Genomic DNA, 17,805 nt, shown 5'->3' with positions numbered 1-17,805 from the left:
ATGGCCATTTCGTATGCAAGCAGGGCACCGGCCGCCGGTCACCCTCAAACGCTTCCATCATTTCGCGAAGTGAGTGAAAGCGCCTGTAAGAATACGCCCTAATCACTAGCGTGCTAACAAAGTACATCGGTAGCTCCTCCCACCGCACCTCCATGAAGAGATCGACTCCTCCGCGTCATACTATGCCTCCCGTCACCAATCGCAGGAGCGTCCTTCCTCCGGCCATGAAATGGCAGCCGATCCCAGATCAATGCCCGGCTTCTCTCCTAATGCCTCTTCGAAAACATCTTATGGCGAAAATTCCCGCGAATATACAACCCGTGCAGGCGAGCACTCACCCCGACCGATGGGCGATCACCTATCCATGAGACTCGGGGACCATGCCTCGCGAGGCCCTAGTCCGATTCTTCCACCCATACGGGACCTTCAACCCATGCCAGACAGGAAAGGATATCCTGATAATAGAATGGCCGCCCCTCGCTCCGACCCATTTGCACAAGAATATCGTTCGGGCCAGCCAGGTCCGATTCCGGGAGCGATGGGCGATCGACGAAATGCGGAGCCTTATACAAACACAGTAATGCACGGCCAACCACCCTATGGACACCCAGCTATGCCCTACCCCGGCGACCCCGAGCAAATGTCGCCAGCAATGATGACGCACCCGCAGCAGGCCAACTTTGGCATCATGGGTGACCCGATTGATCCCAAGACGAAGCGTCGACGGGGTAACTTACCTAAACCAGTGACGGATATCTTGCGGGCCTGGTTCCATGAGCATCTAGATCACCCATATCCTAGCGAAGAGGATAAGCAGATGTTCATGACTCGAACTGGCCTATCGATCAGCCAGGTAAGAAGAACAGGTCGAAGTAACATGATGGCATCGTGACTAACATCTGGATTTTAGATCAGCAACTGGTTTATCAACGCACGACGGAGACAGCTTCCAGCACTGCGGAATCAAATGCGAAGCGGTGGAGGCGATGCCGACTCTTCCAGGCACTCTCCATTTAGCGACATTGATCAAGAGCCGCTACCCTCATCGCACCACTAAGCCCTGAGTTGAGATTGAGCAGCGCTCACTCGAGTCGTAATGGGTTTATTTATCTCGACATATCAACGCCTCGTCTATTTCTTCATGACGGCTAGGACCCTGGCATCGGTTCACGTCTCTATTGACCACGGCCTTGATTTTTCATTTGTTCGCATATATTTCAAGGTTCATGGCGTCGCAACTTCAAGCGTTCATTTGGCTTACGACTGGGAAATTTCTTCTTCCCACCTTTCCTGATTCCATCTTCATATTCCCTTTTCAGCTCATTTTCACGATTCATGGGGTTTGGTACACGGCAAATAGGGATAGACTGGCATTTGGTTTTTGTTTCATTTTCACATTTTTCCTTTCTCCTGATGTCTTCCTTGATATGTTTCAAGACTGTTTTACATTGTTTTACATTATTCCTTGCTACTTTATATAGGATTCTTGCTCTGTGAAAAGGCAAGGCAGAGAGGGTCCCTTCAGATTTCCTGTTTTTGATACCCTAATTTTGCTATGCATGTTATTTACCAGGCCGCTTGTGAAGGGGAAAACGGGTCCTCGGATCTTGATAGCAAAGGAAATTTCAATCACTGGATGCCATGTCATCATAATTCTGTTCTCTCTCTCTCCCTCTCTCTCTCTCTCTCTCTCTCTCTCTCCAGCTACCTAGGCACTTGTTGCATCGTTCTAATATCTATACTTACATCGCATGTCCTAAGTTGCTAGGCAGGGAAGATCTAGGGCCGATGCCCGAAACTCTCCTGCATTACTAATAATCATCATTATTTGAGGTTTCTTTGCTCCACAAGATCAGCACATAAATAGCTCTCTTGAATTGAACAGAAATACTGTACGGAGTAATCATGTACTGATGGATACGCATACCGTAACTACCACTTCCCCCACTCAGCAAAATCCGGCGATCTCGTATTATTATTGCACGCATGACGGGAAACGTGGATCGTGCCTTACGACTGGGCGGCATAAGGGGGGCCACTATTTGAGCCAATCCGATCCGAGATCTCCGTAGCCCCTCCTCGAGCTGAGCACCAAAGACACTTCTTCCTCAGCAATGGTATCCTTTCACTCTATTAATCCACTTCCCCCTAAAGATGAATAACAGGGTCCCTGTTAGTTAGTATTGTTCTTAACTTCTTATAATCCCATTATGTCAATGGGGCGTCGGAATACTTCCATGCCGACCTCAATTTCTAGCACCGCAAAGACCCGAATAATAAGCTCTCTCCAGGATCGGCCATGCCAGGTGCCGAGACGACTCAATATTAGGGCCGCAATAATCTTCTGACCATGGATTCAACTTGTCTCCAACCATCTCCGGTTTAGGATCCAACTACAAAACTCTCAATATTGGAGTTCTCCCTAGCCCACTTTCCACCCCTCGTCCGCTCAACCTGCCACTCCCTGTTGACCCACCTCGACCCAGAGATGCCGGCCTGGAAATCCAAATACCAAAAACCAAACTCCGATCGGGATTCGTGCCTCCAATATTGCTAAGTGCCCTAGTGCCCCATGACGTCGCCTCCAAAGTTTCCTCGGAGTGTCTACCCCTTTTGACAGCGCTTAAACTTCGGTCCACTCGCGACTATACCGGACAGAAAACATCTACCGATGCCCTTAGACAATGCCAGTGGTAAAATTTCTTACAATATGTGGGTGCCTGTAAAGCCAAGCAATCATTATATGGTATTGCCAGCTGTCATAGTAGAATCGCATACCAGGCCCAAGACCTTTATCTAATCCGTAACTACTTACCTAGGTAAGGTAACAACTGGCACCTGGTTCAAAGCGCACCATCGAAACGATTCTACAAGCTCTTACAGACGAATTTTAAGATTGATTCGCCCGTCTTGTTTTCCTTCGAGTGTGCCCCAGTCCCCAGACTTATTTATGCCAGCCACGTGAATGAGGCTAAGGAATCGACAATCTTCAAGATGATCGGCTGCCACATGGAGAATTATCGGAGGCTTTGAATAATTAACTTAAATAACTTACGCTTGCTGAGCGATGGCGTGCGACCCAAGTATTTCGGAAATCTGAAAACTCAGTGATCTACCACCCTGATACGCCGAGCCACATTTTGATTCCCATCCTTCTTGTACCCACATGTACTGAGACATCTTAACTCCCAGATTTGTGGCTGCGACAAGGAGAAGCCGGGCCGCCCTTGAAAATGAATTGTGTAGCATTTTTTGAGTATTGATTTTCTAGGTTGGTCTATTATTATGGGAAATACTTGATTGCCTAAATCTAGAATTAGATAGCCGGTAGTCATAACAAAACTAAGGACGGTTTCGGTCGCAGGCTTTTAGATTTGCTGTCGACACAGATCATCCTCGAAGTATGTATAAACGACACACCGAATAGTTACACTTTATTCACGTTAACTAACAGGAAAGAGAAAGAAAGAAAGAAACAAAGAAAGAAAGAAACAAAGAAAGAAAAAAAAAAAAGGAACTATGACAATACACAGAGAAACAGAGTATGAAGCCGGTCGTCTACCGACTTAAATAGGAATTTAGGATAATTTAGGCATGGCCACCATGAATATACTACATACAATACACATACAAACTAGTTATGATAATAGGTAGCGCCCGGCATTATTGTATCGGGGACTACCTATAGCAGTATGTATGCACAGTAACTCATCGGATCCCGTACTAGGAAAAAGAATCCTAACGCGAGGAGCGACAGTGGCATCGAATCATACCGAGCGGAAATACAACCTTACAAACCCCCTTGTCTTCCATAGCCCCGCGCTCGAGGGCACCAATGCATGAGATAGCTGATAGACATCTACCTACCCGATGCATCATATAGCGGTGAATTCACACCATGACACTCTCGCGCACGATGGGGTGTCACAGCCGCTGCAGAGGATCTGCGAGGAGCATCACACTGACTGAAGCGGATACAACGCCCATAAACTTGTTTTGAGTCGGTAAAGCTACTCCGTCGGAGTTGTCACCTACATAATATATGATATGTCTCATGTCAGTCCCGTGGCCTGCTCTGGAGACGATCGCGTAGATAGATTAGGCTTTCACGAGAGGAGAATAGGTTTGTCGCGGAGTCTGAGCTAGTCCAATCAGATCAACTAGACACGCGGCTGATGTGAGCTTTTTCTCTTGCATCACCGGAGTACGCGGAGAAAATTTGACATATCGCGAACACCTCGCAGCGCCCCTCTCTGGCCTATGCGCTATCCTATTTTTGGTGTCGATCCTTCGATCAGCGTGGTAGGAATACAATCGTGGTTCGTGACCTATACTTCCTGTTTTTTTTGTCTCTTTTAGTAGTGCTTCTATACAGGGTACGTTCATATTACCTTATCACACCAGCATCGGACTAAATGTCTTATAACTTACCTTTATGGTTATGTAAAGTATCCACTACATTCTCTGTCTTTCGTCAGTGACAAGGATTCTATTACTGTAGAGCTTTAAATCTGCACTATTGATTCTTATAATCATTGGCCTATCTATGCTTTGAGTTAGGATCGACGTAGACCCACTGTTCTAAAAAGTAGTAAATCAATAGTGTTAATATAGTATCCAGAGTCGTATGGCTACGGAGATCCCCGGGACACGTCTTTTTCTTCTGGAATCTTTGACCGAAGGTTGGATGGTGGTGTACCCACTCTTTCATCTATGAGATCTAGTCTTTAGTGCCATTCTCAATTCAGTAGTGAATTCACGTTTGTATTGTAGGCAAAGAGGGTCTCAAGCGCGGAGCTTTCCGTATCGAGTTAGCTGCCGTACTTGCCTGCCTCGGTTGTGGGCTGTGACCTCTTGTTGCACGGCGCTACGCAAGGTACCGGATTTGCCGAGCTGCAAATATCGGTGAGTATGGGGGGTGGGGATCCTAGGCCCGAGTTAATAAGATTATTCCAGCATTCAAGCTAGGAGAGGTCAATCTCCCTTAGGGACATATATCTCCAAATATTGTACACGAATCTCCCGCATGTTACTTAAGTGTATTCAATGGGATTTAATGAAGGAGCCAACCGGCTTGGCTGTAGCTTAGCGTCGTAGCAATTGATATATCTCGGCGTCTTTCATCATTTGTTCTAACCACCAAGAATTTGAGGTCATATCACACCAGAAAAAAAAGCGTAAGAAGCATAAAGAACGACACAGAAACACAGAATCTAGTTATAGGGAATATAATTTTATGCATAGTTGCTCACCGTGGCCCAGAATAGTCCCGAGCAAGCTCCTAGTTTTCACCCAGGAATTATATTTCTTAATGGTATGCTGCTGACTGCATAACTGGATGCAGGTTTCACTTGAGAGGGTATGACTTTTCAAAATAGAAAGGGCTCTTAGAAGAGTCCCTGCTGCTGCCCATTTGATTATCTTGGACATAAACGCTCATGATCTTGTCAAACTGAGATATGCCTCTGCTTTGCTAGCGTTATTGACTATTTCCAATATAACTAACTATTCATCTTGTAAATATTGATTTATACATCGGCAGCCTCCAAGAGATAACATGGCTTTTCGAAGAGCCCCTATGCCGTCCTTAATAACGGTCTCATTTACCGAAGACTTTTTTCCCTATGTAGATACATACCACTTAGTTGACACTCGATTTGTCAAGATTTAGCCGGTGTAGTGTGTGCTGGTGGTTCAATGGCTCTCTCTCCTTCGGTATATAGTGGGGTGGCTCTTGTGCACAAGATAAGACAGAGACAAAATATGCATTTATATGCTTCGCCGGATGCCGATTAACTTGAGATCGGGCTTAAATCCAGCTTTACGTTTCGAATTATGTCTGGTTTTGTAACACCCAGAATATCTCTAGCGTTGGAAACCACAGAAATAATTGTCGAGACTGGAATCGCTGACATGGGGCTGCTAACTGCTGGTGTCTCTCCCACAGCTAGAGCATTTTTACTAGAGAATTTTCGCGCTGGGTGAAACAACCGACGAAGGTGTATAGCGATATATCCAAGGCTTTAGCAGTGCAAACCAGGCTAAATACGCTCTTGGTCCAGCCGTAATCTGTTATGGATGCAGCATCTGGGAGTGGGTAAGCGATTGTAAGTAAAAATAATAGTCATAGATCGTAGTCAGTCAACTCTAGCAATGGGTGCCGCCGCACAGAGCAAGTTTCACGTGCACAGAGCAAACTTCAAGTGCCAGAGTGCCCATCAACATCTGATATATGACAAACGAAAGATGACCAAAGCCACTGACATGTGTATTATACTAGAACGCCCGAGATTGAATTCTAACGTTTGCGAAGCCCGAACTGCCTAGTCCTGGGATCCAAAAAAATATCCGCTTCGTTGACATATAAAAAAACCAAGCGAAGGCGCATCATTCGAAAGGCCATTCTGTCTGTGTTAGTTGGAATGGGCGATAGACACCTATGAATATCAAATGTGGGAGAAATATCCAGTTGCATACCAAGACTTGAACCCCAGAAATCCTCTATCTACTTCCTAATCTCCTCATATGTCTTCAAAGCGTAGCCACCCATGAGCAGCAGCATCTGGCCTAGAAAGCCTGCCCAAGAGCCTAATACTCAGGGGACCAGGCTTCTATGCTCTCAAAGGTCTCAACAACTATATAGATCTTTTTATGATTATGCTTGAGGAGACGATTGGGACCAATAAATAATGGCCTCTGGAAGCCATTTTCTAGGAAAGGTAGTGCTATTCATTCAATGCACAAAATTACAATTGTTGGCCTTGACAGTTAATCTGACCAAGGCTTGTATCAGAATGTAATCATAGGTGCGTACACATTATAAACCAGGAATTCTGAAGAATCGCTAGAGTGTAGATTGCAACTTAGCAAAAAGAGGCGAGCTTGTCACCAAGACCCTGGTAAGAGGTCTCGGGCTGCATCCCTTCGAATATGGTATTGTTCTATACAGTGGCCTTTAGCTAACTGTCACGGTTATTTACCCTATCGACACTAGCGCTATATAACGGTCATTATGGCGCATCATATAACAACATGACCCAGTAGAAGTCGCTAGCATTTCTCGAAGTTGCGCATTTTAAACTTTTAGTTACCTGGTTTATATTTGAGAGCCATGAAATTGTTATTTCCATCACCGCTTTAGTATATAATAGGAAGTGTGGCCATGCTTGCGCAGTCTCTAGCACTGGGTACTCGACAAAAGAGGTTTCCAAGAGCAGTAAGTCTCGTATAACACGCCATTTGGCTGTCTTCTTAAAGAAAGAAAAAAATACCGCTCTGCTCTGTAGCCCAAGGCTATCCTTTCTGTTTATTTTGTTTGGCTAGAGAATCTTAGAACCTTAAAAAGACGATTGAAAACCAGGCGCGTTATAATATGACCAAAGAGCTAAACGATTCCGTTTTCTTCTCCCCCAGAATTGCAGAATTCCGACCCGCACACAAATGATGCCCAACTATATTAGATCTTGATACTAGTTTCATGCATCATTCTCGGATGATTTACGCGGCTAGGATCATGGTGGAGGATATTACTCGCATAGAGGTAGTGTATCTTGATTTGCTCTATAGAAACGAAATTTCTCGTGAGTAAATATACGATGCTAAAGATTTATTGAACAGTGAATGCTTCTGGATTATGCATTCATGGGAAAACCTCAGATGTAGCCATGCTGATATAAATGTGACCACTGGGGGGTGGTTAGCACTGTTGGGAGGGTGTTCCTGTAGAGCTAAGAGGGTCAAAAACTGCAAAGGCCTTTCTTGGATGCTCGAAGCACATTATTTGAGCAGGAATGCTCTATACTGTTACCACAGCATATTGGAAACCCTGTGAAATGATATGTTATACTTGCGTGATGATATAAATTCAATATTCCAACAGCCACAAACTATGCAGAACGGAGGGAACGGAGGCATAATACCGCGTGACGAATTTCGGATATCTCCAAGAAGGGTAATGGCGTGATATATCATTCAGAAAGCAGTCAACCCAATCAACTTTACTAAAATCAAAACTCTAGGCTGTTTTAACTGACTCAAGGGGGTTTTCTCAAAGGAAAATTCTCAATTTTTACAATTAATGAAGCAGAATCAAGTACCAGAACTCTTCCCCTCCCCATATTGCAGCAAGGTCTCAGTCTTAATCCCCTTCAAAAGTGGTTAAGTCTGCAATCTGTGCCATGCCAGCTAGACAATAGACCACCTTTATCAAGAGACAAGAGTCTCGGAGTTAACAACCGATTATGGAATTAAGTCAAGTTTTGTGGCCCTCTAGCAGCCTAGGGGGCCATTATAGAGTGGCTAGGGGCAAACCTAGAAACAAAAATTGGATATCATCCTAGGCTTGCCAAATCTGGCGCTGGATGTCCCCATCGATATATATGGCTCGGCAAGAACGAGCAAACTTACAGCTACAATTCGAGAGGGAGATACTAAGTTTAGATAGAGTCTACACGAGCGTATGCTAATGACTGTCAATGACTGCATGTATTTTCACTATATGTCACATATCTAGACAGTTAGTGCAAACTTTTGTGTGGGAGCCAAACCACTGAGGTCAAATGGTCAGAGGTGTTATCGATAGACGCAGCAATTGATTGAGAACTCAGAATTCTTCCAAGTAGGCCATGATGTTCTTAATTTTTCCCGAATATCAAATTTAGGTACTGCGCCGGGGGTCCGAAGGATCTTCCTGGGCTCATGTAGAATGCAAGGGCATGGTTCTGGACGGATTCAGAGAAACGACTCAGGATCCCATATACAATCGCATCTTCCAATTCAAGGTGTTCAGTGGTACAGCAGTCAAAAGTCTTATCTCTGAGACACTGGAACAAAAGCGGGCTTGGCCCACCTGTCACCCGCAGGGCCCCTTATCATCGACTTAATGAACCGCTTCCTTATGATGGCTATTCACGGCGGCGGACCCCGGGCAGTTCCAGAAAATATGACGCCGATTATATCATGCCGTCATCTCTCAAAAGGTGGTAACGGGTTGCTGTGAGGACCCCTGCATTCTCATCTGCGAAGCACACGCTAGCTCGAGTATCGGGCTCATACCAGCAACTTGCAAGAGTATACGGGAAATGTCTTATCCCGCCAATGAGATATGATCTATGCATATACATAGCCTCGTCTAACTCGCGATGTGCTTTGTGTCCATGGGGATCATCATTGGAGTCGACCCCGTGATTAGCATGGGCCATTGGTCCGATCAACTTGAACTAAAGCTTGGCTGTAACATTGCTAGGCGTTCTAAAGTGATTTCCTGCATAAGCGCCTTCGGCGCCCTGCTGTAAGAGTCCTGGAATATTCGAAATGTTCCAAATTCTCGCCTTGTGAGCCTCCGGGTTCTGTTGACGAAAGACGTTTCTACTAGGCTAAAACTTCGGACCTCGTATCCACCCTTTTGTGGTGGAACTTAGCTTTAGGCTGCACCTTGAATCATGCCAATGTTTGTGGCAGCTACCAGCGAGGATTGGCACGTAGTTTCAGGATCCCTGGGCATTGCTTGATACTGCTCAAGCCATGAAAATCGTTCTTGGCATGTTGATGGCTAGTCGATCGCGACCGCGTGATGTGTGATGTGCAGAGCGAGCGTTTTGGAATTAGAATATGGGGTAGGAGTCCCCGCCACCAGGAAAACGACACACAAGATTATTTAGAAATCGATGATGCTATCTATGCCAAGCACGGATGAGGCCTTTTTTGATGCTGAATTAGGTCTCCAGCAAACTGTTATCCTGGTTGCGTTGGCCCTGGTGCTGGCGGACATTACCCCAGACCAAGAAAAGGCCAAGAAACCAAGAAACCAAGATAAGCCACCAGCAAGCCAGCGGGATTTGAGGGGGATGTTAAGACTGGATCTTGAGATCCTGACCGCTTCTTCTCATTCGTGCTCCCGTGTTCAACGACCGACAGCACGCTACTGCCCAAAGCGGAAGGCACTAAGCTGTCTGCAAGGAATATATATTACCTTTGGGATTAAGTGGAGCCGACTGTGGAGAAGCAAAATGAACCTCGGATGGTGGTTCTTTTTGGTGCTGCGCAAGAACCACTCAGCGTCGCGCGATTTAAGAAGAGACTTCGAACGAACGTTGATTTACGTTTTACCTTGACAAGCGAGCTCGTCTAGGTCTTCCGCGATCAACGGTACCAAGGTTAATTTTGGACTTGGTTTAATCTGGGGCGGAAAATAGTGTCGCCTGATAAGGTCAAGACCTAGACCATCGGGGAAAAAAGACACACGTCTATCATTGCGGGAAGCATGGAAAATGTAGTTGTGATGGTCGGATAATTTCTCTCTCCAGCTTGGGTGGGAAGAATGTCCTTTCTTTTTTTAACGAATCGAGGCACGGGCGCTAGACACACATCGTGCTTTCATATTCGCCATGGATAGGTGTCAAGTCGCACAGCACGATTCTCTCCAACTGGGATTTTCGATTGTCAGCTCGCTAAGGATAAGGCTAGCAGGGGCCCAAGCATTAGCCGGCAGAGATCCGGTGTTAGCCGGGTCTAAAAAGTTACAATGTAGCATTGCTTCAAGACCAGACCCCCCTGGTCTAATCCCCGATTATCCTAGAACGGCTACTGGCCCGACCAGAATTGCTTGCGAGAGACACTTTGCACATGCTAGCCAGCCAAATCTCCCGAGCCTTCTTCCTCTCCTCCCCACTCCCGATCCTGTCCACTTAATATCCATGGCCCACATATTCACACACATGATATGATAACAACCCCACTTTGCATCACTATGCACGACGAGGGAATTGATAGTTAATACTGTACAGTAATAATTAGGCGATATGGACTACGAGAGAAAAATCGGTTGGAACGCAGGCTTTGTCAGGAAGTCAATCCAGTCTCATTGTAGACATATGATACGATTCAAAGATCTGCACACATCCAACACACCCCTGAAGGAAAGAACAATCCAGAAGGAATTCAGATAAGACTGAAAAGCCCAGAACGAGAGAGAACAGAGGCTGAGGATCCACGATAAGGCCAACTAGACTAGACTAGCTGAGGACCACCCCCAGCCCAGTTAGCCACGTTAGCCCCGACCAAAAACTAGACACTTCAACACGACCACTTGACCAAGTGGCTACCACCTGAATCAAGCTAGCCTAACTTATACAAAACCAATCTTACTACTAAACTCTGGCGAACGCTCCCACGAACGGCGGATTCAGCATGGTGCTACTCGACCCCTCCCGCCCGGAAACGTTTCTAGACGGCTCACATCGGACAGTGAGCAGGGGCAATCACAGAAACAGCCAATGCGCAGCTATCACCCCCTCTCTTGTGCTGTACTGACCTCGCAGCATGCAGCAGGCCCGGTCATCGCTACCTTTCTAGAAGCCGTGGCGAACTCCTAGATTGGTGGATGCCTTGCTGTTTACCCCAGGTCCGCCACGAAGTGGATACGTACCTGCGCACTCTGGCGGAATCGATATCGTCAATCATCGAGGGCTTGTCGCAATTGGCTCCTACCACACGGACTGCTATCTGTTAAAAAGCCTCCAGTATCTCCACCCGAACGTTCAATGATTTAATGATCTCCATCGCCATGAAACTTGGCTTGGAAGGGTCCAACTGCTGATCCCCTCTCATCTTTCCACCTTCATTGCTCCTACTTCTATTGTTTTACTGCACACCCTACTTCTACCACCAGATATACCTCCACATTATTTATACTTTGGATCTCTGTTTCGCCCCGCCCTCTTTCTATCCATCTGTCATAAATGGTTCCCTAGCAACACGTCAAGTACCAATCCCCTCCTGTAGCTATGACGCGAACCGAACCTACAAATAGCACGACGTCGTGGGAGACCAAGAGCATTGCTGCTCTTGACGATGCCCACCGAATTGACTCGGTCGGCCAAGATCCTCGCCCCAGAGGGCGAATCCGCCGCTCCATGACTGCGTGCAATACATGCCGCAAGCTGAAAACTCGGTGTGATCTGGACCCCCGGGGACATGCTTGTCGTCGCTGCCTTTCTCTCAGGTTCGTTGAATGCCTTCTCTTATAGTTGCTCGAGCTACAAATGATCTTCACCATTTCCCGCGTTTTCCGTTCTCTTGGTCCCTTTGTTGTCTCTACTACTGTTGGATCTGCCTCTAATTGGGGGATAACGCCTCGAGGGACCCCAAGCCTTGCATACTTACCCACCAATTACCGCAAACTGGGGCCCAGAGTGCTAATTCATATATCCGTCAGGCTGGATTGTGAGTTGCCAGAAACACAGGATAGATTCCAGGATAATGCGTCCAACTGGTCAGACGCTAACGCGGCAATACCGTCAATCGAGGAGCGGCTTGTTTCCCTGGAGCGTGGTATGGGTGAGATGATACATTTGATGCGTCAGATGGTCAATCAGTCATCTACAGTCGCTGGTAGCCCTCATTCTCATGCCACACGTAGCGTGGATGATGTGGTGTCGGGCGATAATTGGCCCGTGCCATCTTTTACGTTGAAGCCGGTGCAGTTCATCCGGGACCTGCAGATTGAATGCTTCAGAGACCAACTCTCCACCGAGGCGGACCTGCTGGGTGATATTGTGTCTCAAGGAATAATTGATGCAAAGTTGTCCTTGAAACTGATCGAACTGTGAGTTGTAGGTACTCGAAATACTCCCTATGTGGAAACTAACCGCTGGATAGTTTTGTCGAATACTTCAGTCCTTGGGTCTCAATAGATCTCTCATCCAGCATCCAGAGAACAGATACACTGCTGTTCAATACTGCATGCCTCTTGGCATCTCGTTATCTGCCAGGCATGCCTGCAAATACGATCCACGAAATTTCAATCCAAGTACAGCACGGGGTCACCAAAACCCTCTGGAGACGGTCGCCCTTGACAAATGACCTACTTCAAGCGCTGGCATTGCTTTGCCTTTACCCTACTTCCGGGCATAAAGAAGGCTTCATGGATGGCTGGTTGTTGAGCGGGATCTCGATCAATCATGCCTTAACCTCTTTCAATTTTCTCAGTAACCTTCCTACCAAAAGTGTTTTGACCGATGAGATGCTCTTTCAAATGCGTCTTTGGAATACATTCTGTCTCACTCATTTGCAGTATGTTCTTCTCCAATGCTATTCTCCTTCTTGGCTAACCATGGCCAAGTTCTGCTCTCGGATATGGCCGCTCTGTTAACGTGCAGCAACATCACCTTGATTACTGTACTCGCATTCTGGATCATCCAAGGGCCACCCCAGAGGATGGAAGAATTGTCGCAGAAATCAAGCTCTACCGAATTGCTTTAAAGATCCAGTACAATCTCCAGCGCCTCCGATTCGCTGAAGGTGAGTATGAGGAGATTGAACGGTGGAAAATGGAATGGGCTCATCTGATCGGTCAGTCACCTCTGTCTAAAATGCTCAAATGAAAACTGCTAATATATTCATCAGCAAATGAAGGTCCATCGACCCTCGAGCTAAGCATTTGGTTCTGTCAGTTACTTCTTCACAGAACCGCCTCTCGACTTCAACCAGAATCCGACAGACTTGTTGCCGAAATATGCAGCAATGCACGTTTGATAATCTCTCGCTCCCTTCAGACTCGATTTTCCGCTGCGCCAGGATTGATCGATAATGTGTACTATATCCTTGGATATGCTGCTCTCACTCTATGTGATTACAATCCATCGGATCCTCAGATCGATCAGGTGCGGGCCTTCCTGCTCCACCTTGCTCCAAGTAGCGACCACCTGGCCTACAGGATTGCGTGCATTGTTGGAGAAGTCCAGCGCAGATATTCCGAAGCAGCCAGTGCAGAGCAGGCTTCCCCAAGCGGTGACGTGCTTAAAGGCTCTTTGTTCGTGGTTCCACCTTCGCGATCAGAGAACCTGGACCTGGCACAACTCATGCCTGCATCTGGTATGGAGTCTCTTGTCGAGGGATATGGGTGCTTTGAACAGCTCATCCCTGCTGGCTACGTGCCTACGCAACCGGCATTCTCGGCGCCTGCTATGTTTCAACATCATCCAGCGCCAGTCACTGGTGGTGCAATGCCTGTAAGCCTGGTGCCGCGGGCATTGCATGATCTATGAGGGGGTTCATATTGGAGTTACGAGGGACTTCTTAACGGTAGTAATAATGATCAGGATGGAATGATGCGTTAGCGAATGGATATATGATTATCGTGTCTCTAATTACTCTCGAAAACGCCCAATTCTCTGCAGGACAACCTGGAAAAAGCACATGCGATCTTTATCTTGACACATACAATGTGCTAATGAACCTTGGATCAATAGCACATCACTTTTGGCACAAAGCACGTGAAATACAGTAATGTAGAAGTCTACAGCCGCTTCCAGCTACCCCCGAGGAGATTCTCCACCGTTTGAGCATAATAAGTGGAGAAGAATTTTTAGGTGCATAGAGACTTTCAAGATTCAGGCAACACTAAATATAAAGGTATCCACTCAGGCACAGATGGTAGACCCCTTAATATTCGAACTGGGATAGACAATCCTTGGTTCCCCACTCGCCATCGGCACAGGCACGTTGCCACTACTGTCAACGGTGATACTTGCACAGGTAATGATCTCCGTCAAAGCAGTCCCTACATCATAGCCCGTATTTCCCAGTGAGAGTGTGTACTGGCTCCCACTTGCCCCAAGATTCGAGAGAATGGTAATAGTCTGTGTGCCATTGTCTCCTTTGCGCATTGCTAGTGTGCTGCCGTCTTGATAGACAGGGTAGTTCTTGTACGTGATATAAGTATCGCTCTCGGTGATTGCATGGGACCGAATGGCATTCGCTTTTGCGATGAGCTTATACAATTCGCTCTCAGTACTGTAACCAGATAGCCAGACAGCCTCGCGGTTTGCAGGATCGCTACCACCACTATAGTGCTGTTCCTGGCCGGCGTAGATGATAGGGATGCCGTCTGCCATGATGGTGAAAGCCGCTGCATTCTTGGCCAAGGACATGTCATCGGTATACCTGCAAAGACTGAGCAGGTGGCAATATTTGTAAATTAAAAATCAAGTGGACATACGAGGCAAACCGAGGATTATCGTGGTTCTCCACAAAAGTCCCAAGAAGGGTGGAATCGGAGCAGGTGGACTTCACCGTGTTGATCATGTTGTAAAGGTCGCTTATGCTTCCACTGGTGGACTGGAAGGCCCGAAGCAGCGGGTAGTACCTATTTTCTCAATTCAGTTGCCGTGGGAGCGAGCTGAGCACAATGGATACTCACATGGGATAGTTTAGCAGCCCATCCATAACCTCCTGATAAGGGCACGTGTAGCTTGCATCGCCATCGAAGACCTCACCGACACAGTAGACACCAGCAGCTTTGTTATAGTCAGACCAGAAGTCTTTTTGAACGTGCTTGACAGTGTCAATGCGCAGACCATCAACTTTGTTTGTCCCATATTAGCTAAAAGTCATGCGAGAGTCAGGTGTCGGTTGCTTACTCGAATAGTTGGAAACCAAAGAGCCAACCCAGCTATACCATATATTTTGAACACTTTCTGACTCGGTATTGAGATCAGGCAAGGAAACAGTTGTGTCACCAAGCCAACAATCCTCCACGTTAGTCTGGTTACTGTAGTCTGTGACCTCACAGTATGAGTGAAAATAGTCATTTGAGTTGAAAGGGTCGAAGACACTATAATCAACGGTGTTGCCAGCGCCAGCGTAGCCCTGATTTTGGCCATTAGCAAGACCTTATCTGCAGATATGGCCTTAGTCGAGACTCACCAAGTGGTTAGCCACGACATCTACCATCAGGTACATGCCACGATCGTGGAGAGCCGAAGCCAGAGACTTGAGGTCACTGGCTGTTCCATAGTTTGAGTTCAACGAATAACTAATGATTCGTCAATTCCACCCAAGAGAAGAATAGACCACATCAAGACTTACATATCCTGTTGCCAGTATCCATGATATGCTGTGCCATCCCCAGTATCTCCCGTCAGCTGACCAGTGACAGGAGTGATCCAGATGGCAGTAAAGCCCATTCCCTGAATGTAGTCTAGCTGTCGTCATAATTAGATCAAGGGTTCTGAGGCCACGAGAGAGTTGGACTTACCTGGTCAATGATTCCTTGCCAGGTACCACCGCAATATGCCTAAAGGAAAGTGTTGGCTGTGTGTTATGGGAATCTCGAGGTATCATCACAACCAAACGTACCCTATCGTCGGTATTACAGGTAGCCGTAGTTGAGCCATCCGTTCTTGCAAACCGATCAGTGAGCATGAAATAGATCGACTGTGAGCGCCACTGAGCAGGAGTCGCAGCGAGGACTGAGCCGATCAGGCCCGTAAAGAACAGATTGAGTAGGAGAGACATCTTGCTTCTACCTAGATGAATAATCGAGTCTTGGTAGTGCGAAAGAAAGTAAATCTAATGCGTTTTTATAGCAAAAGCGTCAGGTCTGACGTCTGTCCTGGCCGAACACTCTGTTAACTTGGCAAATCCTAATACATACTGATTTTGATTTCCCCGCACTCTCGGGAATTAAATGCCAGAAAGCAGGGTATTCACCTACCGACCAAACCCAGCCGCTGCAACTCTTAGAATCTGAAGACGAGAGAGTACTGTAGCAAAAAAGAAGATCGACAGCGATCGTCATACAATCTCCAGTGAATGCCCGCCCCTGGTAACTTCAAGCCAACGGATTGGACGTAGGAAGCAGCAACCGAGAAAATAGTCCACTACTCAACAGCAGAGCAGAACAGGAAACACACCAACGTTCGAGGAGGAACGATCCTCACTTCCAAAGGAGCAGGAAAAGAACGTCGATCTTCGCGTGCGTAACTTGCACCGAATCAACCCAGTACAACGTCAAGATCCAATTCGTTCAGATCCCGATCTTCTCGATAGGGGTCAACTCGCCCGTTCTAAACAGAGAGGAAGGCCCCGATGGATGGACAGAGATGATTGGCATATCCTAGACTCAAGTAAAGTGCGTCCCCGCCAAGACTGGTGGAAGGACTGGGGCGTCGCTAGTGCATTATGCAAACGGTAGAGGCTGGGTATGCCTGCAATTAATTACAATCACGGTGACAGGATCGCCAGACGGACAGGGGTCTTGGGCAATCAGCGTTTAGGTCCAAGAGAACCCTAGTCTGCCTACAGTGAATTTACAGGGTCGTGCTTGCTGGGGTTGCAACAGGGGCTGGAATGGTGATTGGCGAATAGCAGGGGGTTTGGGGGCGGTTGTCGATCATTTTCCTGATCGCGGTGTTTTGCCGCTGCTGCTCGAGTGAGGAGCTGGGATACGGAGAAATAGATGGTTCCTTCGGTACGGAGTACAGACTTATAGAAAGTGAGTACATTACGGAACATGAGTTTGTACAAATCCTACTGCATTTACAATACATTATGGCGAAGAATGATGAACTTATGTCGGCGAAAGAGTGATTACAGTTATGAAAGATCGATGTTAGTACTTATCTTCAGCATGGGTTATAGTCATTATTTTTAGTACAATGATTTGCGGATTTAAATCCATTGACTTAGATTGATTGGCCATCGGCTGGAGTGACCAAAGCCCTCCCAACCAATTAGGCAATCTGCGTCAACTTTTTGACATGACAAGTCGATTCTAGAGTCGAGAATAATAATTGATAACAATGTCCATCCTATGTCTTGGGTTTGAGGTGTCATTGGTCTTACAAAGATGATCTCTCCTATACCCGATAAGATCGGGTTTCGGATTTCGGCGAATATCCATTTATTATTCGGGCGGAAACTGCCTTGTTAAACGGACTGGATCGGGATGAACGGGCGATGCGTTTTGCAAATTGGACCAGCCAGCACGGCTGAGATCCACATTTCGTATTTTCCCGAGTCGAT

The 17,805-nt window shown here is 46.8% G+C and overlaps 3 protein-coding genes across 3 annotated transcripts; 2 read left to right on the top strand and 1 right to left on the bottom strand.

Annotated features, from left to right (window-relative positions):
* On the top strand, positions 1–1,057 carry N7496_008497 (homeobox domain-containing protein; the record flags this gene model as incomplete). Its single annotated transcript, XM_056701416.1, has 3 exons — positions 1–69; positions 134–853; positions 911–1,057. 3 exons carry the CDS (start codon positions 1–3, stop codon positions 1,055–1,057), a joined length of 936 nt encoding a protein of 311 aa, XP_056553479.1.
* A 10,726-nt stretch (positions 1,058–11,783) lies between these two features.
* Positions 11,784–14,045, top strand: N7496_008496 (Zn(II)2Cys6 transcription factor domain-containing protein; the record flags this gene model as incomplete). Its single annotated transcript, XM_056701415.1, has 5 exons — positions 11,784–12,001; positions 12,215–12,604; positions 12,658–13,071; positions 13,121–13,350; positions 13,405–14,045. 5 exons carry the CDS (start codon positions 11,784–11,786, stop codon positions 14,043–14,045), a joined length of 1,893 nt encoding a protein of 630 aa, XP_056553478.1.
* Positions 14,046–14,420: 375 nt separating this feature from the next.
* On the bottom strand, positions 14,421–16,296 carry N7496_008495 (alpha-amylase; the record flags this gene model as incomplete). The annotated part of the gene is made up of 8 exons (XM_056701414.1): positions 14,421–14,943; positions 14,999–15,145; positions 15,200–15,362; positions 15,420–15,648; positions 15,706–15,814; positions 15,868–15,983; positions 16,037–16,075; positions 16,138–16,296. 8 exons carry the CDS (start codon positions 16,294–16,296, stop codon positions 14,421–14,423), a joined length of 1,485 nt encoding a protein of 494 aa, XP_056553477.1.
* Between the last annotated feature and the right edge of the window lie 1,509 nt (positions 16,297–17,805).

Source organism: Penicillium cataractarum (assembly GCF_028827025.1).
Source record: "Penicillium cataractarum strain IBT 29864 chromosome Unknown utg000007l, whole genome shotgun sequence".
NCBI classification, from domain to species: Eukaryota; Fungi; Ascomycota; class Eurotiomycetes; order Eurotiales; family Aspergillaceae; genus Penicillium; species Penicillium cataractarum.
This window is presented reverse-complemented; position numbering and strand designations above follow the sequence as displayed.